At 41.1% G+C, this 27,885-nt stretch overlaps 1 protein-coding gene across 4 annotated transcripts in view; it reads right to left on the bottom strand.

The window, feature by feature from the left end:
- Positions 1-3,091: 3,091 nt before the first annotated feature.
- Positions 3,092-27,885, bottom strand: part of LOC115199777 (formin-binding protein 1) — a 31,629-nt gene continuing 6,835 nt past the window's right edge. Inside the window, exons 7-18 of one of the 4 annotated variants that reach the window (XM_029762194.1) lie at positions 20,104-20,118; positions 16,618-16,746; positions 12,730-12,876; positions 11,056-11,241; positions 10,351-10,533; positions 9,923-9,937; positions 9,515-9,624; positions 9,240-9,372; positions 8,852-8,979; positions 8,354-8,490; positions 6,209-6,367; positions 3,092-4,936 (exon numbers count right to left, since the gene is read on the bottom strand). In XM_029762194.1, coding sequence (XP_029618054.1) covers positions 4,929-4,936; positions 6,209-6,367; positions 8,354-8,490; positions 8,852-8,979; positions 9,240-9,372; positions 9,515-9,624; positions 9,923-9,937; positions 10,351-10,533; positions 11,056-11,241; positions 12,730-12,876; positions 16,618-16,746; positions 20,104-20,118 — 1,350 coding nt within the window. In that variant the 3' untranslated portion in view covers positions 3,092-4,928. Of the gene's footprint in view, positions 6,368-8,353; positions 8,491-8,851; positions 8,980-9,239; positions 9,373-9,514; positions 9,625-9,922; positions 9,938-10,350; positions 10,534-11,055; positions 11,242-12,729; positions 12,877-16,617; positions 16,747-20,103; positions 20,119-27,885 lie in introns of all 4 variants that reach the window. The other 3 variants (XM_029762193.1, XM_029762195.1, XM_029762196.1) reach the window with 3 other exon arrangements.

Raw genomic sequence — 27,885 nt, forward strand, 5'->3', positions numbered from 1 at the left:
TATATGGATTTCACATGACTGGGAATACAGATATGCATATGTTGGTCACAGACCCCCCCCCCCCCCCCCCCCCCCCCCCCCCAAAAAAAAAGGTAGTGGCGTGGATCAGAAAACCAGTCAGTATCTGATGTGACCATCATTTGCCTCATGCAGTGCGACACATATCCTTCACATAGAGTTAATCTGGCTTGTGTTGGTTGTGGCCTGTGGAATGTTGTCCCACTCCTCTTCAATGGCTGTGCGAAGATGCTGGATATTGGCGGGAACCGGAACACGCTGTCGTACACGTCAATCCAGAACATCCCACACATGCTCAATGGGTGACATGTCTGGTGAGTATGCAGGCTATGGAAGAACTGGGACATTTTCAGCTTCCAGAAATTGTGTACAGATCTTTGCGACATGGGGCCGTGCATTATCATGCTGAAACATGAGGGGATGGGGGCAGATGAATGGCACGACAATGGACCTCAGGATCTCGTCACGGTATCTCTGTGCATTCAAATTGCCGTTGCTAAAATGCAATTGTGTTCGTTGTCTGTAGCTTATACCCATTCCATAACCCCGACGCCACCATGGGGCACTCTGTTCACAACGTTGACATCAGCAAACTGCTCTTCCACACAACGTCATACACGTGGTCTGCGGTTGTGAGGCCAGTTGGACGCACTGCCAAATTCTCTAAAACAACGTTGGAGGCAGCTTATGGTAGAGAAATTAACAGTCAATTCTCTGCCAACAGCTCTGATAGACATTTCTGAAGTCAGCATACCAATTGCATGCTCACTCAAAATTTGAGACATCTGTGGCATTGTGTTGAGTGACAAGAATTCACATTTTAGACTGGCCTTTTATTGTCCCCAGAACAAGGTGTACCTGTGTAATGATCATGCTGTTGAATCAGCTTCTTGAGATGCCACACCTGTCAGGTGGATGGATTAACAAAGGAGAAATGCTCATGTAAAAAAAATCACAACATTTGAGAGAAATAAGGTTTTTGTGCGTACAGTATAGAACATGTAGGGGATCTTTTATTTCAGGTCATGAAACATGGGACCAACACTTTACATGTCGTCTTTATATTTTTGTTGAGTGTGTTTGAGTTGTCAACAAACGTGAATTCAATGTGAAATCAGCATAAAAAGCTAGCATGTCATTGGATTTAGGTTAAACGTTGGATAATAAGACAAAATTCCTTTACGTTGATGACTTTGTGCAAATCCAATCACTTTGATTCAACGTCATCACATTTAAAAATGTCTCATTGGTCCTATATGGTTTAAACTAGGCTGTTCATATCATTTCTTGACGAAAACAAAATGATTCATATGATATCCAAAAAGTAAATAGGATATTTGACTGAATAATGAGCTAAGAGGTTTTATAGTCTGTGCAAATTTGTTCGATACATTGTTTTTGCAAGGTCTTTTCAGTCTGTAACCTTAGTAACATGACAACTAGTCTGTGGGAGTGGTCTTGGTCATTTTTACTAAGTGCACAGAGACACATCTCCAATGCATAAATCCATTGGAGGCTAAATAAGTCTGCAGTGTTAAGGCTATAACTGAAGTCCATCAATGACCAAAGTCCAACATAAATGGTTCCCACATATTTTAAGGATCAAGAACTACTGAATGTTTTAACACATTGTCTTGCATGACTTTTATTTTCAGATGTTTTTCATTCTAGACACTGTTAAAGATGTGTATGAGGGTGTGTAAATGGTCCCTTTCAAATAAAGAGGGATGGGGGTCTCAATCCAGAGCAGTGACATGATTTCCAGCACTGGGAGCCAAACAGGAATTCCTGGCTCCCAAGGGCAAGGCTCCTGTTACTCTTCGGAGAACTAGAAACGACCATTTATGGGGGTTGGCTGCACATTTCCCAGCTCATCAAACATTATGATGCCTAAATTACTGTCCACACACACACACACACAGTTCAGGAGGGGGATTCTTGCCCTAGGGCTGAATCTGCTTGAGAAATACAGCTCAAATAGCACAGCTTGTGTTATAATGGCTCATTCATGCTTTGAGTCTTTATGATCGTACATTAGTAGAACAGGCAGGCATTCTAGAAGGGTCTGCTGTCTAGTGTATTAATGATCCATGTCATTTAAGACCAAAATATACAAAAAAAGTTAATGGACAAGATGGAGGGGCAGGAGTAGCACAGGATGTATAAGGGGTGGGGTGCAGAAACAACCTAATTCTCACACACAAACAGAACGCCAGGGCTGCTGTCTAAAGCAGGAGAGTTACTAAAATTGTTTAGAATTACTCTGCTCCCATTCCTGAGGCCCATTGCATTCCAACACATTAAAATCTAATCGAGAACAAATGAAGGAAGTGATGTAAGAAGTTTCTAACTTTATCGTGGCCTAGCAGTTGTCACCTGCTGAACTAATTACTGACCAATGTGATAACATACATACACACACGTACACATGGATTTTGTGTTGTAGATATGTGGTAGTAGAGTAGTGGCCTGAGGGCACACACTTAATGTGTTGTGAAATCTGTTGTGAAATGTAATGTCATGTTTTTAATTGTATACTGTATAACTGCCTTAATTTTGCTGGACCCAAGGAAGAGTAGCTGCTGCCTTGGCAGCAGTTAATGGGGACCCATAATAATAAAAGAAATACAAATGTCCAAGCCAGCACAGTATTGTTCAGCCATAATAGTGTGAAAAGGGTATCCAACAAGAAAATTGACACATGAGAACTATCCGTGTATCAGTCATAAGATACTGTACTAACTGTACAGTATGTGATGTGCATGTTGAGCAAATTCGATTTTTGTGGTGAAATAATTAAGCAAGAACGTAAGCACGCAATTGAGCACACACACTCTCTCTCAAGGAAAGCACCAGCAACTCTGGTGCTTTCCTTGAGAGAGTGTGTGAATTTGCTGTGACATATGCCATCTGGTGGGCTGAAGTGTTAGAACAAGTTGTAATGAAGGACGTGATGGTAGTGTATGTATCTGTAAAATTCATAATTTAGTCTGCAGAACCTCGGTGTACTGTATGTCAGCAAAAAAAAATCACTGCTGCAGCTGTTGTATGCTTTTCTACAGTAACACGTCCCTTTTTCCCCACTTCATATTTCAATTTATTTCCAAACTCCAACATGGTATATTAGACTTCAGATAACATTTCCAGGAGAAACAAAGCCCAACAATAACAAAGAGGTATTGTTCTTCTCAAAAGAAATAAACAGGCATTATTTTACTATAAAATAAATGAAAAATGAAGACATGATTCCAAGCTTTAGCGTATAGTTATCACATATCACACACACCAGAGTATAATTACATCATTACTGTCAACGGTCAAGAAACAAACTTTGCTTTCACGCCAGTTATGTACAGTATACAGGTACGTTTTCAAAGGAACAGTACACAGTGAATTCAAAGCACAAAATACTTACAGAATACACTGAGACTTCAGTTCGCTAATATGTACTGCATCTCTTTATCAATGGACATACAAATACTTAAATTTGTCAGTTTGAGTTGGTAAAGAAGCCGCTCCCAGATTAACCTCAGTTAAAAGAAGCTTTAAAACGTAAAAAAAAACAGAAGAGAGATATGAAACTGTCAGTGTCTCTCCGGAAGAGAAACGGCATGGACATATGAAGAATTCAAGGGGAAAGCAGTGGTCATGCATTGACAAAAGAATAATACCCCCCCAAAAAATATAAAATCACAAAACCACAGGCACAAACACAGGGTCAGAAGGAAAGAAGATAACACACCACAAATGATGAGTTAATGTAATAGAGATCGAGACAACATATACACCCCACCCCCCCCCCCCCGTAGGACTGGCACAGGCAAGAAGACAGGGCAAGCATGCATGCGTAGAGAAACACAGCGCCAACCGAAGAGTAGCTACCTCCACCACAAGTAGCCAGAAAAAAGAGAAAAAGAAAACGGAGAGAAGGGTGAGAGACGGAGAAAGAGTTGCGACAATCACCATGGCTACTGCCTGTGTGGGGGTGTAGCCAGAGAGAGGAGCTGTCACTCATGTGCGTATTGCGAGACAATGGGAGAGAGCAAAGGAGTGAGATCTTCGATCAGATTGTATGCCAACCTGTAAACCTGCACTGAGTGCTCCAGTCAGACGATTACACAATGCACTTCAACTAAAAGTCCAAAGTAAAATTGGGGCTCAACAAATTTGTGCAGATGTGTTTCAAGCCAACAATCAGTGTAATTTATGTGTGATCAGTATATAATCTATATACCCCAAAATACATACATGGGTGGGTACAGTAATTGTGAGGCGTTTACTGTGTTGAAGCCAACTGGAGAAGCAGCAACATTGCTCCAGTGCCAAGAAAGACATATCATTATAATGAGCTTTGTTTTCTTCTGTTTTGTCTGATTGACATTACTGTGAACATTCTTTTTTGAGACGCAGACACAATGGTTTTTTTTTTTTTACCCAAGGGAATTAACCAATGGAATTTAAGCCAAAGTGTAGCGGTATTTTCCATAAGTATTTTCCTACGGTGTAATGTTTGTTGTGATGATAGATTGAATGCAGGTTTAGAATAGTCACCAATGTGTAACAAGGCTGTCTCAGACTCCTCTCCCCTGAAACAAGTACCGCCCCTGGGGGCAAGGTACAGCAGAACAGCAAGCAGCCACAACATGATACTTATCTCCAGTTAGAAAAACAAGAAGCAAGCTTGCAGAAACAATCAAGAGGAAAATGACTAGAAATGGTGGTTGCCCCGCAATGTGTGTTGTTTTTGATCCATTCAATAGAAACCCACAATGGATTTCTGTACTGGGTCGCAAATTGGACTGCCTTGCAACTTGTTCCTTTAGTCTGTCGTCTCTCTGACTACAGTTTTAAGAGGAGGGCGCTTTTCGCAAGGACCTGTGCCCTGCCATCCCTGTGCGAGCCAAAGACTTTTAGGAATCTGCAATAAGAAAAAAGCAAACAAAAAAGCAAACAAACAAACAAAAATCACACAAGACATGTTAGTGGTGATGCATTAAGACAAGCGAAAGTAATTCCATGACATTCCTTCACATTCTGACAATCATCCTGGCAGATTACGTTTGCATACAGTCGAGTCTATGCTGCTTGAGAGCATGATTCTGAACGCCAATGGCAAATTAAAGACAGAAAACTCGAGGTTACATGTGTTAATAATTTTCAAAACAGAAATATCACCTGGTTACAATACTATGTTCATCTGATTTGACTTAATTTGTCTTATCAATTGGTTCACGCATGCAGAACAACTCAGTATCAAATAAAGCAGGGATAGATGGATCATTATAAAACAATAAATTAATATCATGCCAATGATGGAATGGTGGGTGCATCACCAGCGTCTCAGAATGAAATGAGTTGTTTATCTGTCGAGAACACCACTGTAAACTTAGCACGACATTCAGTAGTTAAGGCGCTTCAATGAAACCCCTTTGTCAGATTTTGGAGGAGGGTCAACAGCTTGTAGAAGAGAATACACTAGCAGTCTGTTGTACTATTGCTAATCAAGACAACATGCAAGCAGTGTCCTTTTCCAACTATCACATTGCTTTTTTGCTTTACTGTGTAAAAAGGCATGTCCTCTCTTTGATACTTTGAAACATGTCCACATGCAACAACTGATTTAGTTTGCCTCTCTGCTTCGCAAGCTTACAGCAATGATGGTTGCTGCTCAAGCGCAGATATACTATGTACTGTGCATGCAACGCAGTGGAGGCTGGAAGAGCATAACATGAGTCTGTCTTTAGGCATGCAATAATAGCTATTCCAAATAGGAATTGATATGTTTAGATGCAATGCTTTCTAATATGAGAAACCGTACTGTACATATCTATACTTGTTGGTCAAATAAATCAAGAAATTGACATTGGTTATTACTATTAGAGCTAGAAGCAAGGTGTAGCTGATATCGACAGTGGTGTCAAGTTGGTTTCTGACAACTTAACACATCCACACCTGTTCATACACACAAACAAAGACTTCCCAAAATTAGTTGAACGGGTGCCAGATGATAGAAGGTAAAAAGCACAAGTACAAATGTAAATACAGTCCGTTGTTCTGTGAGTTCCGTCTCAAAAATGATTCTTGGATATTTCGGAAACTTCAGGGGGGTTGAAATGTCAAGAGATTTTTTTTATGCTTGTCCACCCATTGCCCATCTCATAAAATGACAATTATATGTACGTCATAGCACCTTTGGCATTTGTGTCGAAAAAGACCTTGATGTAAGATGTGGGTACGTATCCTTCTTCGTCCTCGTTCCTACGCACTCGCGTCCACCCGTCACCCTTATCCTCCTCGATGACATACAGCAGCTCCCCCTCGGCCATGGAGATGGTGCCTTCGTTCTGACCTGAGAAGGAGAGACAGGAAAGTAAAACGCCAAGTCATTGTTATTTTACAGTTGAGTGTGTTAAAATGTTACGTTCACAAAAAAAGCCTATGCTGCACCAAGTTTGTTTGTAATCATTAACAATAACCTACAGTTGAAGTCGGAAGTTTACATATACCTTAGCCAAATACATTTAAACTCAGTTTTTCACAATTCATGACATTTAATCCTACTAACAATTCCCTGTCTTAGGTCAGTTCGGATCACTACTTTATTTTAAGAATGTGAAATGTAAGAATAATAGTAGAGAGAATTATTTATTTCAGCTTTTATTTCTTTCATCACATTCCCAGTGGGTCAGAAGTTTACATACACACAATTAGTATTTGGTAGCATTGCCTTTAAATTGTTTAACTTGGGTCAAACGTTTCAGGTAGCCTTCCACAAGCTTCCCACAATAAGTTGGGTGAATTTTGGCCCATTCCTCCTGACAGAGCTGGTGTAACTGAGTCAGGTTTGTAGGCCTTCTTGCTCGCACACACTTTTTCAGTTCTGCCCACAAAATGTATATAGGTTTGAGGTCAGGGCTTTGTGATGGCCACTCCAATACCTTAACTTTGTTGCCCTTAAGCCATTTTGCCACAACTTTGGAAGTATGCTTGGGGTCATTGTCCATTTGGAAGACCCATTTGCGACCAAGATTTAACTTCCTGACTGATGTCTTGAGATGTTGCTTCAATATATCCACATAATTTTCCATTCCTCATGATGCCATCTATTTTGTGAAGTGCACCAGTCCCTCCTGCAGCAAAGCACCCCCACAACATGATGCTGCCACCCCCATGCTTCACGGTTGGGATGGTATTCTTTGGCTTGCAAGCCTCCCCTTTTTTCCTCCAAACATAACGATGGTCTTTATGGCCAAACAGTTCTATTTTTGTTTCATCAGACCAGAGGACATTTCTCCAAAAAGTACAATCTTTGTCCCCATGTGCAGTTGCAAACCGTAGTCTGGCTTTTTCATGGCGATTTTGGAGCAGTGACTTTCAGGTTATGTCAATATAGGACTCGTTTTACTGTGGATATAGATACTTTTGTACCTGTTTTCTCCAGCATCTTCACAAGGCCCTTTGCTGTTGTTCTGGGATTGAGTTGCACTTTTCACACCAAAGTACGTTCATCTCTAGGAGACAGAACATGTCTCCTTCCTGACTGGTATGACAGCTGTGTGGTCCCATGGTGTTTATACTTGCGTACTATTGTTTGTACAGATGAACATGGTACCTTCAGGCATTTTGAAATTGCTCCCAAGGATGAACCAGACTTGTGAAGGCCTACATTTTTTTTTCTGAGGTCTTGGCTGATTTCTTTTGATTTTCCCATGATGTCAAGCAAAGAGGCACTGAGTTTGAAGGTAGGCCTTGAAATACATCCACAGGTACACCTCCAATTGACTCAAATGATGTCAATTAGCCTATCAGAAGCTTCTAAAGCCATGACATCATTTTCTGGAATTTTCCAAGTTGTTTAAAGGCACAGTCAACTTAATGTATGTGAACTTCTGACCCACTGGAATTGTGATACAGTGAATTCTAAGTGAAATAATCAGTCTGTAAACAATTGTTGGAAAAATTACTTGTGTCATGCACAAAGTAGATGTCCTAACCGACTTGCCAAAATTATAGTTTATTAACAAGAAATTTGTGGAGTGGTTGAAAAACTAGTTTTAATGACTCCAACCTAAGTGTATGTAAACTTCCGACTTCAACTGTATGTAAATGGCATACATAGGTGAAATTTCAGAATATGCCTCAATGAGTCATATCCTCTTTACAGCATTTTATTTTTTACCTGCAGGGAAATGTTTTATCCCAACTGTACATGAACTGTACATGACGGAAGAAGCCCCTTCCCTGTTATTTGAACCAGGTGAGACATATGTTCTGAACAGTACAACAAACCCCAATCTAACAACAACACTTATTTTCAGAGGGGGCATTGGCGTACCTTCGAAAGGGTAGAGCGATTTACAGGTTCCGATAGTGGGGAGTGGGTCCTCGTCATCAAAGTCATCATCAAAGTCGGTGCTCCGAGATTTGAGGTGATGCTCTGTGCTATGATCCTCTGTGTAGCTGCCGTCCGGGCTAACCGCATAAAGACGACAAACAGTTATAGACCAACTACATGGATATTGTATGTGCAAACCCAAATATCATATTGTAAAAGGTTGCCTATATGGCCCTGGTGAGACGTGTGTCAAATCCATAAACCCATACATTTAAAGCTGTGTTGAAAAGCATACATTGAGTCAATAGACAGTCCTCGTTAGTTTTATTTAGAGCATAATGAATCATGTGCAACAAGCCCCCAAAGAAGTTTCAGTCAAATCATATAGTTCTCTGTTGTGACACACATTGTTAGCTGGCTAGTGCGAGGTTTGGTTGTGGTTTTTCAGTTTGCTGGTCCACTGATTCTGAGCTATAGTAATGTGCACATTTGTTCTACCTCTCTCGGTTGACAGGTGCACAGTTGTTGTTGACAGGTGTAGTAGCATTGGAGTCGTACAATCCACTTTGTCGTCTGTGTGGGTCACTCTTTTCTGCTAACCTGGTCTCCACCTCCAGCAGCCAGGCCTGTGGACAGAAGGTTTCGACTCAACAATACTTGATTTGTACATAAACTAGCTAGATGTGAAATATTTTTGATAGAGATCGGGAATCAGAACGAGAGACAGATCATGGGAAAGACAGCGGTGAAAGTGTCAGACAAGGGATTCAAACCCAGATTTTAGTCTGGAGCCTGCAGTTGGCAGCATTACCACTAGACCATACTCTGGCAAACATTAAATATCTAACCAGCATTGACATAAATCTGGTGTAACAGTTCAACTTACTTCATATTTCCTTGAATCCAGTTCTAACTTGTCAATATTTTGTCCGATCTCCTCTAATCGTGGGTCCACACTGTTGGGGTCCCCCATGTGTGGGTTCTTTACGTACACATCCTTCATTTTAGTCAGAGCATCCCTACAATATAAAATGGACAGCTTGTCACATTCAGAATGAACAGGCATTCATACTGAAGAGTTGTTCCATTTTTAAATAGACCAGAGTTAGTTTAAAACTTCTCATATAGAAACACAATTTGACTTTCACACATTTACTCTACCTCTGATCCACCTCTTTTTGTAGCTCCTTGTTAATGTCATTGATTTTGGCCTGGAGCTTCTTCCTCCTCTGTTCAGGAGGCAGGTGACTACAATCTTCAGGGCCAGAACCCTATGGGAAAACAAACAAACCACCAAACAAACAAATCAACACCCAGACATACATAATCCTATTAAAGAAGCCTAACACCATGGAGAAGTGACTTTATATTGTTTTATACATGTTTTTGAATGTCTTTATATTGACTTCGTATTGTTACCATCAACAATGAGATCTGAGCGTATTCAGTTGAAAGTACACACTTCCGCAATTTTCCTCTATAGTGATCAAGACTGTACCTGTAATGTGTGCACTACAAAACCATATAGTCATCAACCATCTGAAGAGTTAGGAAAACAGTCATGCTTACCAGCTTGAGAGAAAGCTTTCCAAGTGAGGGGAGACAATGGGACGAGAAATACACAATGTCAACATATGTTTGAAACTTTGAGACGGAAGTATGAAACTGTACAAGCACAAGCAGCAATGAAGGGTTGTGGATATTAAGATAGATGCCATTTCAGTCTGAACAGTTAATTCACCATTGGCAGCATTATATTTTATCCACCTACAGTATGAACAAAAGTTAAACAATGAACACAATGAATACACACCAATCGTAGATTGGAAAAGAACACAGTGCCAGAATACACACAATTCTCAAATTATTGTCTGTAGGTAGTAGGCTCGGACGGATCCCATTCAAAGGGAATGACCAAAGTAGGAGCCACTATCAGTAGCCCATAGTCACCACATCATTGTCTTAAGAGTCAATCTGCCCGTACAAAATCAACTTACCCCACGTGTCAGACTCCTTAAACATTGCATTTTATGTTTGGAGGTCATGAACTCATTGAGGCGGTGGGAGAGGGGCTCCTTGGGCTGCTGGGGAGACTGGGGGCCGTTGGGCATGGCACCGGGTGATGGGGAGGTAGGGGGAGGAGGAGGTGGTTGGCGTGGGGAAGCTAACAAAGACATGAGCTATGGGTAAGGGTCATGGAGCGGTATGGAACAAAACAATAAAGAAATTAGGAAAATGAACACACACAAATTATTTAAAATAAGAATAATAATGAAACGAAGGACAACAGAAAGAATCTGGTTACTAACACTTAAGACAGCAGCGATTTAAAAGAGCATGTACAGAGTATGAGCATGTTATTGTATGACGACGAGTGAACACTGTGTCCAGCACGAGTTGAACGTTTAGATAAATTGTGCTTCCAAACAAGCATTTATTTCATATTACAAAGATGTACACTCTCCAGTTTAGGCAGACACCTGTGCCCCGTTCAGTTCACATTGTGGAACATTTCAGATAGAAATGTCATGAAGAGAGTGGACAGGATTCCTTATTCTTCATGTCAGAGAGACGTGTGCTCTATCTACAACGTGTATTTCTGTCTGAACCTTCCACAACGCGGTGCCCTGCCGAACTTGGCCCTGGCTATTACAGTACAGTAGGTAGAGGGCAGTATTGTGGACTGAAGGTGTTGTTCTTACCTTGTTTCTCTTGAAAGGCCATAGTTTGCCCCTGCTGTTGCTGCGGCTGGGCTTGCCCTCCCCCCGCGAGTTCAGATAGCTGGACTCTGACACGGTCCGCCTCATAGACAGACTATAGTCCTCAACTTCTACGTCGCCAGGTGGCTCGAAGCCAGACTTGAAAGATTCCACCACCTGCTTGGTATCCTGTTGGGGGAAGTGATTTCATTCATGTATAATAGATGGAATATTATGAATATTCACCAAATGTATTTCAGCTTGAAGGCACCAAACTGAACCAAATAGAAGAAAAATAATTTGCACTTTAAAGTGGAAGTATTCCTCTCGAAAGCCAACGTCAAAACTACAACATGTAAAAGGGCGATTCCACGCCAGCGGGAGCAGGAAATATCTTTGGTATCTCAGATTGTTCTGGCAATTCTCACATAGAAACTTCATGGGACTTGAAATACTTTTTACATTTGCATCACAAACCAACATTATGAAGAAAGTGGCAATTTTAGGCCCTTTTTAGACCTAAACATGCCTCCTGTAAGACTGTGAAGTGTACATGATAAAGGCAGCACCTTGGTGTCATTATGCTCCTTTTAGTGTGCTCTTAAAGTAGTATGTCTAGGTTCTGAAATACAAATGTTCACATTAATTTATTCAACAGGAACTCCTTCTGCTGGTGATTTGCTCAATGTCCAATCCTAAATGAGGGCTATGATCTGTTTTGAAGAGTATATTGTTGCAAACAATGTGTAAAAATAAGAAAAATCTATAATGGTAGTTTTGAGATATTCCTATTAATATTTTTAGGTTTAATAAATGAATGTTAAAATGTGTATTTTCAGAATCTAGACATACATGCCCTCTCCATATGTTAGAGCATGTATCAAGTTGTGTTTAGGTCTAAAAAAAAGGCCTAAAACTGCCACTCATCATGATTTAAAAAAAAAATATATGGTTTGTGATACATACGTAAAAAGCATGTGAAACATCCTTCTTGTGAGAATTGCCAGAACAATCTTAGATACCAAAAATCTTTTCGGCTCCCGCTGAAGTGGAATCGACCTAAACTCACTTTCAAGCGCAGGAAGACACAATTATAGCAAAGGCATGGCTCTTGAAACCCACCACAGAAAGCGTCTCAGAGTAGGAGTGCTGATCTAGGATCAGCATTACCTTAGTTATAATCAATAGACAGGGGGACCTGATTGTAGATCAACACTCTTAGTCTGAGACACTTTATACAGTCCATGCTAAAGCATTTATTTTTAACACCAGTAAAGCATATGTCAATGAATGCCCAACATCTTGATTCCTTAGGAGATATAGGATAAAACTGTCATTATCGGTGAGTCCGCTGTCACTATCGGTGAAAACACCCAACGACACCTGTATGCGACTTTGTATAGCAACAATTCTCATTAATGTGAAAGTGGGAGATCATTAATAAAACTGCCAAAGTAAGCGTTTTGAAGGTGTGAATAATTTATGTCCTCCTATGGGTTGTTAACCCTTTACTGCTTCAGCGAATAGAACAATGGATGACTGCAATCACATTCTCTCCACACTTTGGTATAGAAATCCAGTCAAATAATGTCATAAAAATGTATAACAGATTTGTCACTATGTAAAATGACTGTACATAACAAGAACCATGTTATGCACACGCACTAGGCTACTCACCATTGTTGGCTCGATGGATGCTGCTGCATTGGTCATGCCATCTAAACATTTGCTAACAATAGGTAACACTTTCCGATTGACCTCTGCGTAAGTCTTCATAGACTCTCCCACTTTCTCGATCCTTTTCTCCTCCATCTCCTGTATTTTCTGCAACAAAAGAAAACATTGTTTGATTACTGTACCTTCGAATAGAATTATGAGTTGCTAATCACATACACATCAGTTATATTGTAAATAGGGTAGATGTGAGTACTGGTGAATAATGTTTTCTCCCTGAAGCACTTTGAGAGCCTGCAAGTGCTACTGTATAACTACAGTACCTTCAGAAAGTATTCATACCCATGGACCTATACCACATTTTGTTGTGTTAATGCCTGAATTCAAAATTGATTAAATAGATTTTTCTCACTAATCTACACACAATACCCCATAATGACAAAGTGCAAACATGTTTTTAGAACTTTATTTAAAATGTATTTAAAATTAAATACAGAAATATGTAATTTAGATATTCACACCCCTGAGTCATTACATGATAGAAACACCTTTGACTGCGATTACAGCTGTGAGTCTTTCTGGATTGTACTATACTGAACAAAAATATAAATGCAACATGCAACAATTTCAAAGATTTTACTGAGTTACAGTTCATTTAAGGAAATCAGTCAATTGAAATAAATTCATTAGGCCCTAATCTATGGATTCCACATGATTGGGAATACAGATATGCATCTATTGGTCACAGATACTATAAAATGGGCCTCACAGGATCTCATCACGGTATCTCTGTGCATTCAAATTGCCATCGATAAAATGCAATATTGTCCGTAGTTTATGTCTGCCTGCCCATACCATAACCCCACCGCCACCATGGGGCACTTGCGTTGACATCAGCAACCCACTCGCCCACACAACGCCATACACGTGGTCTGCGGTTGTGAGGCCAGTTGGACGTACTGCCAAATTCTCTAAAACAATGTTGGAGGTGGCTTATGGTAGAGAAATTAACATTCAATTCGCTGGCAACAGCTCTGGTGGACATTCCTGCAGTCAGCATGCCAATTGCATGCTCCTTCAAAACTTGAGGCATCTGTGGAATTGCGTTGTATGACAAAACTGCACATTTTAGAGTGGCCTTTTATTGTCCCCAGCACAAGGTGCACCTGTGTAATGATCCTGCTGTTTAATCAGCTTCTTGATATGCCACACCTGTCAGGTGGAGGAATTATCTTGGCAAAGAAGAAATGCTCACTAACAGGGATGTAAACAAATTTGTGCACAACATTTTTGAGAAATACACTTTTTGTGCATATGGAACATTTCTGGGATCTTTTATTTCAGCTCATGGAACATGGGACCAACACTTTACATTAGGGATGCACCAATATTACATTTTTGGCCGATACCGATATCTGATATTTTCCTTGCCCCCCCCCCCAAAAAAACAATACCAATATTTGTAATATTTAGCGGCCTTTTTAAGCATTCTAGTAAAGTTAAATAGTTGTAACACACACACACACACACACACACACACACACACACACACACACACACACACACACACACACACTGACCAAAAAGGTATTTTGTTGGCATTTACGTATGTCCCCATTACCAGTAAAACATAATCAAAACCTATTTTTTTCACTTACTTGCTGTGCTGTTTCGTTGCTCAGTTGTTCAGTCTCAACCAGGATTTAATCATACATGTCAAGCAGTAAAGTTTCAGCTCTGTCTGTCCGTGGCCTCTCTTCCTCGGTGCACACTGTCCCTGTGTCCGCTTCAATCTTGTCCAGCTGTGTCTGTAACATTTCACGTAAACCCTGTTTCTTGTTTGCATCGAAGTAGCGGTCCTTGTACCTAGCATCGAGCATGGTGGCGACACAGTGAAGAGGCTCAGAGAATGGCAACGAATCGCTTCTTCACAGCCTTGAGTACTTTTGAAAGTTTTAACCCCACAGTCTGTGTCGGCAGATTGGTTGAGCAGGCGTTTCAATGCCATGACAGAGGGTATCACGTCTGTTGCAGACGCAGTTGATTAGCGTATTTTTCGACTTAGTTGTTCGAATGGAGCTAGGAGTGTGTTCATGTTTCCAAGTTTGAAACATGTTCTCAAATGCCATTGAAATGGCAGCTGTGCTATGAGAACCAGCACATTCTTGAGCATGCAATACGGCTTTCCTCAGTACGAAATCCTTGTCGACCCACTGTGGCTGACATCGCATTTGTGAAGCTAATAGCAAGTCATTCGTGCATTTCAACAATGCTGTGTAACTCCAGTAGAGCAACATCTGAAAAATAGCGCCTACTTGGTAGTGTGTACCGGGGTTCGAGGTGCTCGACCAGTTAGCAAAAGCCAACATCATCCACGACAGAGAATGGTTGATTGAATTCCATTATCTTGGCGTTAATAGATTTCGCCTTTGAGTTGTCTCGCTGAAAATTTCTTTCAAATGACTGCTCGACTTGAACTTGTTCATTTGTTGGCATGCTTAGTATTATTCTGCTTTTGTTCTGTGTAGGGATATATTTTTCGTCATTAATAGATATGCACCTCAGCTTTGACATCCGTTTTGCACATCGGCGTTAAACTAGACATGGGCCGATGCCAATGTTGGCATTTTTAGCTAATATCGTCCGATTCCGATATGCTTACTGATGCATCGTGCATCCCTGCTTTACATGTTACGTTTTATATTTTTGTTCAGTGTAGATTTGCCAATATTCTTTTAAAATGTCTTCAAGCTTGTGAAGTTGGTTGTCTATCATTGCTAGACAGCCATCTTCAAGTCTTGCCATAAATGTTCAAGTCAATTTATGTTGAAACTGTAACTAGGCCACTCAGGAAGATTAAATGTTGTTTTGGTATGCAACTTCAGTATAGATTTGGCCTTGTGTATTAGATTATTGTCCTGCTCAAAAGTTAATTTGTCTCCCAGTGTCTGTTGGAAAACAGACTTGACCAGGTTTTCCACAAGGATTTTGCCTGTGCTTATAGCTGTATTCAGTTTATTTCTATCCTAAAAATCTCTCTAGTCCTTTCTGATGACAAGCATACCAATAACATGATGCAGCCCCACCATGCTTGAAAATATGAAGACTGGTAGGCAATGTTGTGTCGGATTTGCCCAAACATAACACTTTGTATTCAGCACATTTTTTTGTTGTATACATAAGTGCATTGTTGCAAACAGGATGCACGTTTAGGAATACTTTTATTCTGTACAGGTTTCCTTCTTTTCACTCTGTCATGTAAGTTAGTATTGCAGCGTAACTACACTGTTTTATCCTCAGTTCTCATATCACAACCATTAAACTCTGTAACTGTTTTAAAACCACAATTGTCCTCATGGTGAAATCCATGAGCGGTTTCCTTCTTCTCTGACAACTGATCTACCAATCGCTACCCTTTTTTGCGATACATTAAAAGACCTCCTGGTCTTTGTGGTTGAATCTGTGCTTGAACTTCACTACTCGATTCAGGGACCTTACAGATAATTGGACATGTGGGGTACAGAGATGGGGTAGTCATTCAAAAATCATGTTAACCACTATTTTTGAAAACAGAATGAGTCCATGCAACTTATGATGTTATTTGTTAAGCTAATCTTTACTCCTGAACTTATTTAGGCTTGCCATAACAAAGCGGTTGAGTACTTATTGACTAAAGACATTTCAGCTTTTAATTTCCTTATGAATTTCAAAAATTCTACTTTGACATTATGGGGTATTGTGTGTAGATCAGTGACACAAAATTGAAATTGTATCAATTTTAAATTCAGGCTGTAACACAACAAAATGTGGAAAAAGTAAAGGGGTGTGAATACTTTTTGAAGGCACTGTATATAAAACCAATCAATTAGTACTGTGAGTGAGGTTAAATACCTGAAAGATGTGAGGTATAAGGCTATAATAATGTTCATTCTGCTCCTTGTTAAACTTCTGCAGGTAGGTGAGGTATTCATTCTTGCTGTCCTCTGCCACTTGGTGTTTCAACTGGGCCTGCTGTCTGGCCTGTATACAGAGAGGAGGTTCAGAGATGGATTACCGATTCACACACCAACAAGTGGGACTGTAAACCCTGCGAAGATCAACAGAACTCTAACAAAGCACATTTCGTATTAACACGCATAACAACATCCGGATGATTCCTCACAAAACTATAACAAACAAAAAAAATTTGGGGGTGGGGGAAGTCAAAAGTATTGGTTAGTGTCAAGTAATGCGACACCTCAATCCACATTGAATATTTACAATGACAAAATGATGGAAACATCGATCATAACAAACAACAAGAACAAAAGAAAAACACAAGGGCTCATTTTGCATGCACATAACCCACAAACAAACAGTATGAGCACTGAGACACACTGTACACTGACAGGACAAGATCTAGATGCTGTTTCAGCAGACAGTTGAAGACTGTCTTCGTAACACCACAAGACTCAAAGTAAACAAACAAAACTGAAGGATAACATTTTGTATGCCTAACAGTATTCGTTGCAATCTTAATAATCTCGGTTAACCCTGAACTAAAATCTCATGTAATTGGTCAGCTGCTCGACTAAATTCTGGGTCCATACATGTTAAGAGAAGAGATGAAGAGATGCTAGAATGAGGAAGGGAACCGGAATGAAGAGCTCCACTCGCTCTCTTTGCAAGATACGGGCCGAATGTGCCCTCCTCTTCCGAAATTCCAAAGATGATAACACCTGTGAAATCGTGATGTGTGCAAATAACCTGTGATGAAAAACACAAACACTGGAACTACTGCTGCTCGTTATCCCACTCCTTCCAGACAGATTCTAGGGTATCAGTTATATTTACGTATATCTGTCCGCGAGAGATTATAATCTCAGCAATTATGCATTTTATTTGTATCTATATTTGTTATTTGTCTACAGTGCCATGAAAAAGTATTTGCCCCCTTTCTGATTTTCTCTATTTTTGCCCCCTTACACTCAATAACCACCTTTACCTGCAACGACTGCAACCAAATGCTTCATGCAGTTCATGATCAGTCTCTTACGTCACTTTGGAGGAATTTTGGCCCATTCCTCCATGCAGAACTGCTTTAACTCAGTGACATTTGAAGGTTTTCAAGCATGAACTGCTTGTTTGAGGTCCTGCTATAATGCCATTCTAAAAATTTAAATGTGTTGCTTTTAAGCCATTCTGATGTAGACGTCCTTGTGTGTTTTGGATCATTGTCTTGCTGCATGACCCAGCTGTGCTTCAGCTCACAGACGGATGGCCTGACGTTCTCCTTTAGAATTCTCTGATACGGATCAGAATTCATGGTTCCTTCAATGATGGCAAGTCATCCTGGTCCTGAGGCAGGAAAGCATCCCCAAAGCATCATACTACCACCACTATGTTTGACTGTTGGTATGAGTTTGGTTTAAGTGTTAGTGTTAAACAAATAAATAAATGTTTATTTCTTCAAAGTAGCCCCCTTTGCCTTTGTCATGTGTGTGCGTACTGGTAGCGAAGTCAGCTGCAGGAGAGCTTTGCTGAAAATATTTGAGAGATTTGTGAACAGGCACACACTGAGGCAAAAGTGCCTCAAAACAGTCACAAGAATTATGTTTAACAATAAACATCTTCGTGAAACACCACAGAAAAAACAAACCAGTCTAGTGCGTCAACAATAAACACGTAATACAAACAATCTTTCACAAAGACATGATGGGGAAGAGAGGAATAAATACACGTAGATTGATTGGGAAATGAAAACCTGGTGTGCAGGGAACAAGACAAAACAAATGGATATATAAAAAATGGAGCGGGGATGGCTAGAAAGCCGGTGACATCGACCGCCCGAACAAGGAGAGGAGCCGACTTCGGCGGAAATCGTGACAGCCTTGACAGTTTTGCACACTCTTGGCATTCTCTCAACCAGGTTCACCTGGAATGCTTTTCCAACAGTCTTGAAGGAGTTACCACATATGCTGAGCACTTGTTGGCTGCTTTTCCATCACTCTGCGGTCCGACTCATCCCAAACCATCTCAATTGGGTTGACGTTGATTGATTGTGGAGGCCAAGTCATCTAATGCAGCACTCCATCACTCTCCCCTTTGTTCAAATAGCCCTTCAACAGCATGGAGGTGTGCTGTGTCATTGTCCTGTTGAAAAACAAATGATAGTCCCACTAAGCACAAACCAGATGGGATGGCGTATTGCTGCAGAATGCTGTTGTAGCCATGCTGGTTAAATGTGCCTTGAATTCTAAATAAATCACCGACAGTGTCACCAGCAAAACATCCACACACCATCACACCTCCTCCTCCATGCTTCACAGTCGGAACCACACGTCCGGAGATCATCCATTAACCTACTCTGTCTCACAAAGACACGGCGGTTGGAACCAAAACTCTCTAATTTGGACTCATCAGACCAAAGGAAAGATTTCCACCGGTCTAATGTCCATTGCTCGTGTTTCTTGGCCAAAGCAATTATCTTCTTCTTACTGGTGAAACAACCATAAAGGCCTGATTCACGTAGTCTCCTCTGAAGAGTTGATGTTGAGATGTGTCTGTTACTTGAACTCTGGGTCTTCCTTTCCTGTGGCTGTCCTCATGAGAGCCAGTTTCATCATAGCGCTTGATGGTTTTTGCGAGTGCACTTGAAGAAACTTTCATTTTTCAGATTGACTGACCTTCATGTCTTAAAGTAATGATGGATTGTCATTTCTCTTTGCTTATTTGAGCTGTTCTTGCCATAATATGGACTTGGTCTTTTACCAAATAGGGCTATCGTCTGTATACCACCGCTACCTTGTCACAACCCAACTGATTGGCTCATTACGAAGGAAAGAAATTCCTCAAATTAACTTTTAACAAGGTACACCTGTTAATAAAAATGCATTCCAGGTGACTACCTCATGAAGTTGGCTGAGAAAATGCCAGTGTGCAAAGCTGTCATCAAGGCTAAGGGTGGCTACTTTGCAGAATCTCAAATAAAATATATATTTCGATTCTTTTCACAATTTTTTTGGTTACTACATGATTCCATATGTGTTATTATATATTTTATGTCTTCACTATTATTACACAATGTAGACATTTATAAAAATAAAGAAAAACCTGTGTCCAAACTTTTGACTGGTACTGTATATGAATATGTTTGTGTCTTCACCCCCCCCCCAATAAAAAATAGATGTACTATTGTAAAGTGGTTGACCACTGGATATCATAAGGTGAATGCACCAATTTGTAAGACGTAAATGTAAATAACTGTGTCCCTTTCAAGCCTTAGAAGATCTTTGGAGATCTTAATTTGAAATGATGCTCCGAGTGAAACAGACAATGCTATGTCTATGGGTATACATTGAACACAGAGACAGATCCTCACAGACCTCGTAAACCTACCTTGAGAGAGCACCGCTTTAAGACATGTTAGAAAACAAAAACACTGAGTTAGTTTCAGAGCACTACATACAGGTTTTAGACGTTCTAATTATGTGAAAGTATTTTTTTTAAGTATTTTTTTTTTTATGTACTGAATGAATTACTGGACTGCAAAAACGCTTGAACTGTAAGGAACATTGTTACAGTGCATTCGGAAAGAATTTACACATTTTCACACATTTTGTTACGTTTCAGCCTTATTCTAAAAATGTTACCTCATTAATCTACACATAATACCCCATAATGACAAAGTGAAAACAGGTTTAGAAATTTGTGTAAATGTATTAAAAATGTAAAACTGAAATATCCCTTTTACATAAGTATTCAGACCCTTTGCTATGAGACTCGAAATTGAGCTCAGGTGCATCCTGTTTCCATTGATTATCCTTGATGTTTCGATAAGGCCCCACCAGGCCTTAACGACTGGACTGCCAACGTTATCTGCCCGAGGGAGTTATTCAAATGGCCCCTCCGTCGTGACGTAACCTGAACGCCCATCTGCTAACTGCGGCCCATTATTCGTTAGCTGTCTTGAGCATATTGGCTGCTAGCTGAATAGGTCTATCGGACAATTTTTCTGGGCCACTATAACTATAACTATTTTGCCAATTGGATTGGTCCCCTTTACCACACAGAACCCCATTAATCTACCAACGGAAATGCACGACGTGGCTAAAAACAGTCCTCCATCTTCTGCTAGCTTGTTACCCATGGCCCGGCTAGCTGTCTGAATAGCCGTGACCCCAACCAACCTCACTACTCACTGGACCCTTATGATCACTCGGCTAAGCATGCCTCTCCTTAACCTGTCTGGGCTAAGGGGCAGTATTTTCACGGCCTGATAAACAACGTACCCGATTTAAACTGGTTACTACTCTTTCCCAGAAATGAGAATATGCAAATTTGGATAGAAAACACTCTAAAGTTTCTAAAACTGTTTGAATGGTGTCTGTGAGTATAACAGAACTCATATGGCAGGCAAAAACCTGAGAAAATTACAAGCAGGAAGTGGCCTGTCTGCGATTTTGTAGTTCTCCCTTTCCTTCTCTATCGAAACTACAGTGCCCGTGGGGTTATGTAGCACTTTCTAAGGCTTCCATTGGCTCTCTAAAGCGTTCAGAAAGCAGATTGACGCGTTTCCTGTCTCCGGGCAGATAACAGGAGCACAGTTTGTCAGTGGAATGCCTGGAGGCTAAGAGATGGGAAATGCGCGTTCACGAGACCTCGCCATTTTTTCTCTTCCTTTTTGAATGAATACAGCATTGTCCGGTTGGAATATTATCACTATTTTACGAGATAAATACCATAAACATTTATTTTAAACAGCGTTTGACATACTTCTAAGTACGGTAAAGGAACATTTAGAAATGTTTTGTCTCGAAATGCGCTCGCGCGTTACCCTTTGGATAGTGACCTGAACGCACAAACAAAACAGGGATATTTGCACATAACTATGGATTCTTTGGAACAAAAACAACATTTGTTGTGGAAGTAGCATTCTGACGAAGAACAGCAAAGGTAGTCCAATTTTTCTAATAGTAATTCTGAGTTTAGGTTGCCCCAAACTTGGCAGGTGTCAAATTAGCTGCCGTGATGGCCGAGCTATGTACTCAGAATATTGCAAAATGTGCTTTCGCCGAAAAGCTATTTTAAAATCTGACATAACGATTGTATAAAGGAGTTCTGTATCTATAATTCTTAAAATAATTTATGTATTTTGTGAACGTTTATCATGAGTAATTTAGTAAATTCACCGGACGTTTTGGGTGGGAATGCTAGTTCTGAACATCACATGCTAATGTAAAAAGCTGTTTTTTGATATAAATATGAACTTGATTGAACAAAACATGCATGTATTGTATAACATAATGTCCTAGGAGTGTCATCTGATGAAGATCATCAAAGGTTAGTGCTGCATTTAGCTGTGTTTTGGGTATTTGTGACATATATGCTTGCTTGAAAAATGGCTGTGTGGTTATTTGTGGCTATGTACTCTCCTAACATAACCTAATGTTTTACTTCGCTGTAAAGCCTTTTTGAAATCGGACAATGTGGTTAGATTAACGAGAGTCTTATCTTTCAAATGGTGTAAAATAGTCGTATGTTTGAAATATTGAAATTATTGCATATTTGTATTTCGCGCCACGCGATTCCACTGGCTGTTGAATAGAGTGGGACGCTAACGTCCCACCTAGCCGATAGAGGTTAATGTCAATATGCCTTGTCCATTGTTGTTCTGGTTAGTGTTTATTGGCTTATTTCACTGTAGAGCCTCTAGCCCTGCTCAATATACCTTATCCAACCCTTCAGTTCCACCACCCACATATGCGATGACATCACCTGGTTTCAATGATGTTTCTAGAGACAATATCTCTCTCATCAGTCAATGCCTAGGTTTACCTCCACTGTATTCACATCCTACCATGTCCTAGCCGTGTCTGAATCCTGGCTTAGGAAGACCACCAAAAACTCTGAAATCCCCATCCCTAACTACAACATTTTCAGACAAGATAGAACGGCCAAAGGGGGCGGTGTTGCAATCTACTGCAGAGAGAACCTGCAGAATTCTGTCCTACTATCCAGGTCTGTACCCAAACAATTTGAACTTCTACTTTTAAAAATCCTCTCTAAAAACAAGTCTCTCACCGTTGCCGCCTGCTATAGACCACCCTCTGCCCCCAGCTGTGCTCTGGACACCATATGTGAACTGATTGCCCCCCATCTATCTTCAGAGATCGTGCTGCTAAGTGACCTAAACTGGGACATGCTTAACACCACGGCCATCCTACAATCTAAGCTTGTTGCCCTCAATCTCACACAAATTATCAATGAACCTACCAGGTACAACCCCAAAGCCGTAAACACGGGCACCCTCATAGATATCATCCTAACCAACTTGCCCTCTAAATACACCTCTGCTGTTTTCAACCAAGATCTCAGCGATCACTGCCTCATTGCCTGTATCCGTAATGGGTCAGCGGTCAAACGACCTCCACTCATCACTGTCAAACTCTCCCTGAAACACTTCAGTCAGCAGGTCTTTCTAATTGACCTGGCCCAGGTATCCTGGAAGGATATTGACCTCATCCCGTCAGTAGAGGATGCCTGGTTATTCTTTAAAAATGCCTTCCTCACCATCTTAAATAAGCATGCCCCATTCAAAAAATGTAAAACCAGGAACAGATATAGCCCTTGGTTCTCTCCAGACCTGACTGCCCTTAACCAGCACAAAAACATCCTGTGGCGTTCTGCATTAGCATCGAACAGCCCCCATGATATGCAACCTTTCAGGGAATTTAGAAACCAATATACACAGGCAGTTAGAAAAGCCAAGGCTAGCTTTTTCAAGCAGAAATTTGCTTCCTGCAACACAAACTCAAAAAAGTTCTGGGACACTGTAAAGTCCATGGAGAATAAGAGCACCACCGATAAATCTACTATAATTGATCATTTCAATAAGCATTTTTCTACGGCTGGCCATGCTTTCCACCTGGCTACCAATACCCCGGTCAACAGCACTGCACCCCCCACAGCAACTCGCCCAAGCCTTCCCCATTTCTCCTTCTCCCAAATCCAGTCAGCTGATGTTCTGACAGAGCTGCAAAATCTGGACCCCTACAAATCAGCCGGGCTACACAATCTGGACCCTTTCTTTCTAAAATGATCTGCTGAAATTGTTGCAACCCCATTACTAGCCTGTTCAAACTCTCTTTCGTGTTGTCTGAGATTCCCAAGGATTGGAAAGCAGCTGCGGTCATCCCCCTCTTCAAAGGGGGGGACACTCTTGACCCAAACTGCTACAGACCTATATCTATCCTACCCTGCCTTTCTAAGGTCTTCGAAAGCCAAGTTAACAAATAGATTACCGACCATTTCGAATCCCACCGTACCTTCTGCACTATGCAATCTGGTTTCAGAGCTGGTCATGGGTGCACCTCAGCCACGCTCAAGGTCCCAAACGATATCTTAACCGCCATCGATAAGAAACAATACTGTGCAGCCGTATTCAGTGACCTGGCCAAGGCTTTCGAGTCTGTCAATCACTGCATCCTCATCAGCAGACTCAACAGCCTCGGTTTCTCAAATGATTGCCTCGCCTGGTTCACCAACTACTTCTCTGATAGAGTTCAATGTGTTCATCACTACTCTGGACGGTTCTGACTTAGAATACTGTATGTGGACAACTACAAATACCTAGGTGTCTGGTTAGACTGTAAACTCTCCTTCCAGACTCACATCAAACATCTCCAATCCAAAGTTAATTCCAGAATTGGCTTCCTATTTCGCAACAAAGCATCCTTCACTCATGCTGCCAAACATACCCTCGTAAAACTGACCATCCTACCGATCCTCGACTTCGGTGATGTCATTTACAAAATAGCCTCCAACACCCTACTCAACAAATTGGATGCAGTCTATCACAGTGCCATCTGTTTTGTTACCAAAGCCCCATATACTACCCACCACTGCGACCTGTACTCTCTCGTTGGCTGGACCTCGCTTCATACTCGTCGCCAAACCCACTGGTTCCAGGTCATCTACAAGACCCTGCTAGGTAAAGTCCCGCCTTATCTCAGTTCGCTGGTCACCATAGCAGCACCCATCCGTAGCACGCGCTCCAGCAGGTGTATTTCACTGGTCACCCCCAGGGCCAATTCCTCCTTTGGCCGCCTCTCCTTCCAGTTCTCTGCTGCCAATGACTGGAACGAACTACAAAAATCTCTGAAACTGGAAACACTTTTCTCCCTCACCAGCTTTAAGCACCAGCTGTCAGAGCAGCTCACAGATCACTGCACCTGTACATAGCTCATCTATAAATAGCCCAAACAATTACCTCATCCCTTACTGTATTTATTTATTTTGCTCCCTTGCACCCCAGTATTTCTACTTTCTACTTTGCACATTCACCTACTGCAAATCTACAATTCCAGTGTTTTTAATTGCAATATTGTATTTACTTCGCCACCGTGGCCTTTTTACTGCCTTTACCTCCCTTATCTCACCTCATTTGCTCACATTGTATATAGACTTGTTTTTGTACTGTATTATTGACTGTATGTTTGTTTTACTCCATGGGTAACTCTGTGTTGTTGTATGTGTCGAACTGCTTTGCTTTATCTTGGCCAGGTCGCAGTTGTAAATGAGAAGTTGTTCTCAACTTGCCTACCTGGTCAAACAAAGAAAAAATAAAATATTGATTGGACTCCACCTGTGGTATATTCAATTGATTTGGAAAGGCACAGAGCAAAAAAACAAGACATGAGGTCGAAGGAATTGTCCTTAGAATTCTGAGACAGGATTGTGTCGAGGCACAGATCTGGGGAAGGGTAACAAAAAATGTCTGCAGCATTGAATGTCCCTAAGAACACAGTGGCATCTATCATCCTTAAATGGAAGAAGTCTATAACGGCCAAGACTCTTCCTAGAGCTGGCCGCTCGGCCAAACTGAGCAATCGGGGGAAAAGGGCCTTGGTCAGGGAGGTGACCAAGAACCCGATGGTCACTCTGACAGAGTTCCTCTATGGAGATTGGTGAACCTTCCAGAAGGACAACCATCACTGCAGCACTCCACCAATCATGCCTTTATGGTAGAGTGGCCAGACAGAAGCCACTCCTCAGTAAAAGGCACATGACAGCCCCCTTGGAGTTTGCCAAAAGGAACCTAAAGGACTCTCAGACCATGAGAAATAAAATTATCTGTTCTGATGAAAACAAGATTGAACTCTTTGGCCTGACTGCTAAGTGTCATGTCTGGAGGAAACCTGGCAACACACCTACGCTACAGTGAAGCATGGTGGTGGCAGCATTATGCTGTGGGGATGGTTTTCAGCGGTAGGGACTGGGAGACTAGTCAGGATCAAGGTAAAGATGAACAGAGCAAAGTACAGAGAGATTCTTGATGAAAACCTGCTCCGGAGCGCTCAGGACCTCAGACTGGGGCAAAAGTTCACCTTCCAACAGGACACCAACCCTAAGCACACAGCCAAGACAACGCAGGAGTGGCTTTGGGACAAGTCTCTGAATGTCCTTGAGTGGCCCAGCCAGAGCCCGGACTTGAAACCCATCGAACATCTCTGGAGAGACCTGAAAATAGCTGTGCAGCGAAGCTCCCCATCCAACCTGACAGAGCTTGAGAGGATCTGCAGAGAAGAATGGGAGAAACTCCTCAAATACAGGTGTGCCAGGCTTGTAGCGTCATACCCAAGAACACTCAAGGTTGTAATCGCTGCCCAAGGTGCTTAAACAAAGTACTGAGTTGAGGGTCTGAATACTTATGTAAATGTGATATTTTTTTTGTTTTTTATAAATGTACTTTTTTCATGGGGTATTGTGTGAAGATTGATGAGGGGGAAAAAACAATTGAATCCATTTTAGAATAAGACTCTACGGTGACAAAATGTGGAAAACGTCAAGGGATCTGAATACTTTTCTAATGCATTGTATGAGGAGAAAGCTGAAGTCTCTACCTATCCACTGGTGTAAATCCCCTTTCTGATTGCCAGTTCATCTACTAGATAACATTAGGAGATCACAAGGCGTCTCTTGGTCTGGTTTGGGTAGAATCACTGAACGGCTTTTCAAGCCTGACATCTTAGAATTACCCTCGCAATCATGGCTTCAAGTTATCGAGATTTTAAATAAGACACAGACAGTTGAGGAAATGTCTAACTTCTTTTCCCATTCACTTTTCCTACTGTAAACGAGTAGATCCATCGACCATGTGGAGGAAGCGTACAAGGTAATGTGGATCGAGAAGGAAATTCACTGCTGTAAAATGACCATCAGGGTGTATTCTTTCCATGCATATTACATGTTTGCATTTTTGGTGACTTGACCCACATTGCAAACTCTATGAATATGACCATACCGCATGATTTATGCCCTTTCTGGAGGGGTGGTGGGGGGCAGTAAGATTTGAGTTTGATTTACAAACAGACAAGGGCTGTAGCTTTCAAATGATATGCCACTTTCTAATTTCTGACACATTTTTTTGTTGGGGGGGGGGGGGGGGGGGGTCCAAAACAACCAGAGTTTGGTTATTTGATTTTGTTTATTTTAGTTCAGTACAGATACAGGCAACAGTGCAATGTCAAAATATCATAGCCAAATGAACTAAAATCAACTCAATGTCCTGGTTTGAAGTTACTTAAATGTGATTTGGCCAAATATTTGTAACATTGCACATTTGCCCCCCCATCTGTCCCATAGAGTTTTGGTTAGTGGTGTCTTAAATTACCTGGGTTAGTAGTGGTTGTTTAATAAACTCTAAACAGTGGATTACAGTCTCTAAACTACTGTCAGGGTAAGGAATCATCAAACTCTAAGGTCTAAAACACCAAACTTATCTAAGTAACAACATTCTAGGGAAGTTCTTTCACAACTGGCAGAAAGCTAGAGCAATGTTGATATCAATCTTCCTGAGCTCAGGGATGTTGCATGTTGACACTACTGTACATTGAGTTATCTTTGTTTCTACAGACCATTGGACAGATTGGATACCTGATAAACATGTCAAAGTAATATCACAGTTTTTTGCAATCAATACTGAAATAATAGTACCGTTTTTGGAATCAGCAGTACACTGGTACAGTAACACAGCTTGGTTACCATCTGAGGCATTACATTTAGAGGAAACAATGAGAAAAGCCCATAGCTGGAGCTCCATGAAGCACTGTACCACTGTCTACCAGCAGTGATTCATATTTGGCTCTAACCCAACTTCCAACAGGGCCACAGCACTCT

Source organism: Salmo trutta, chromosome 9 (genome assembly GCF_901001165.1).
Source record: "Salmo trutta chromosome 9, fSalTru1.1, whole genome shotgun sequence".
NCBI classification, from domain to species: Eukaryota; Metazoa; Chordata; class Actinopteri; order Salmoniformes; family Salmonidae; genus Salmo; species Salmo trutta.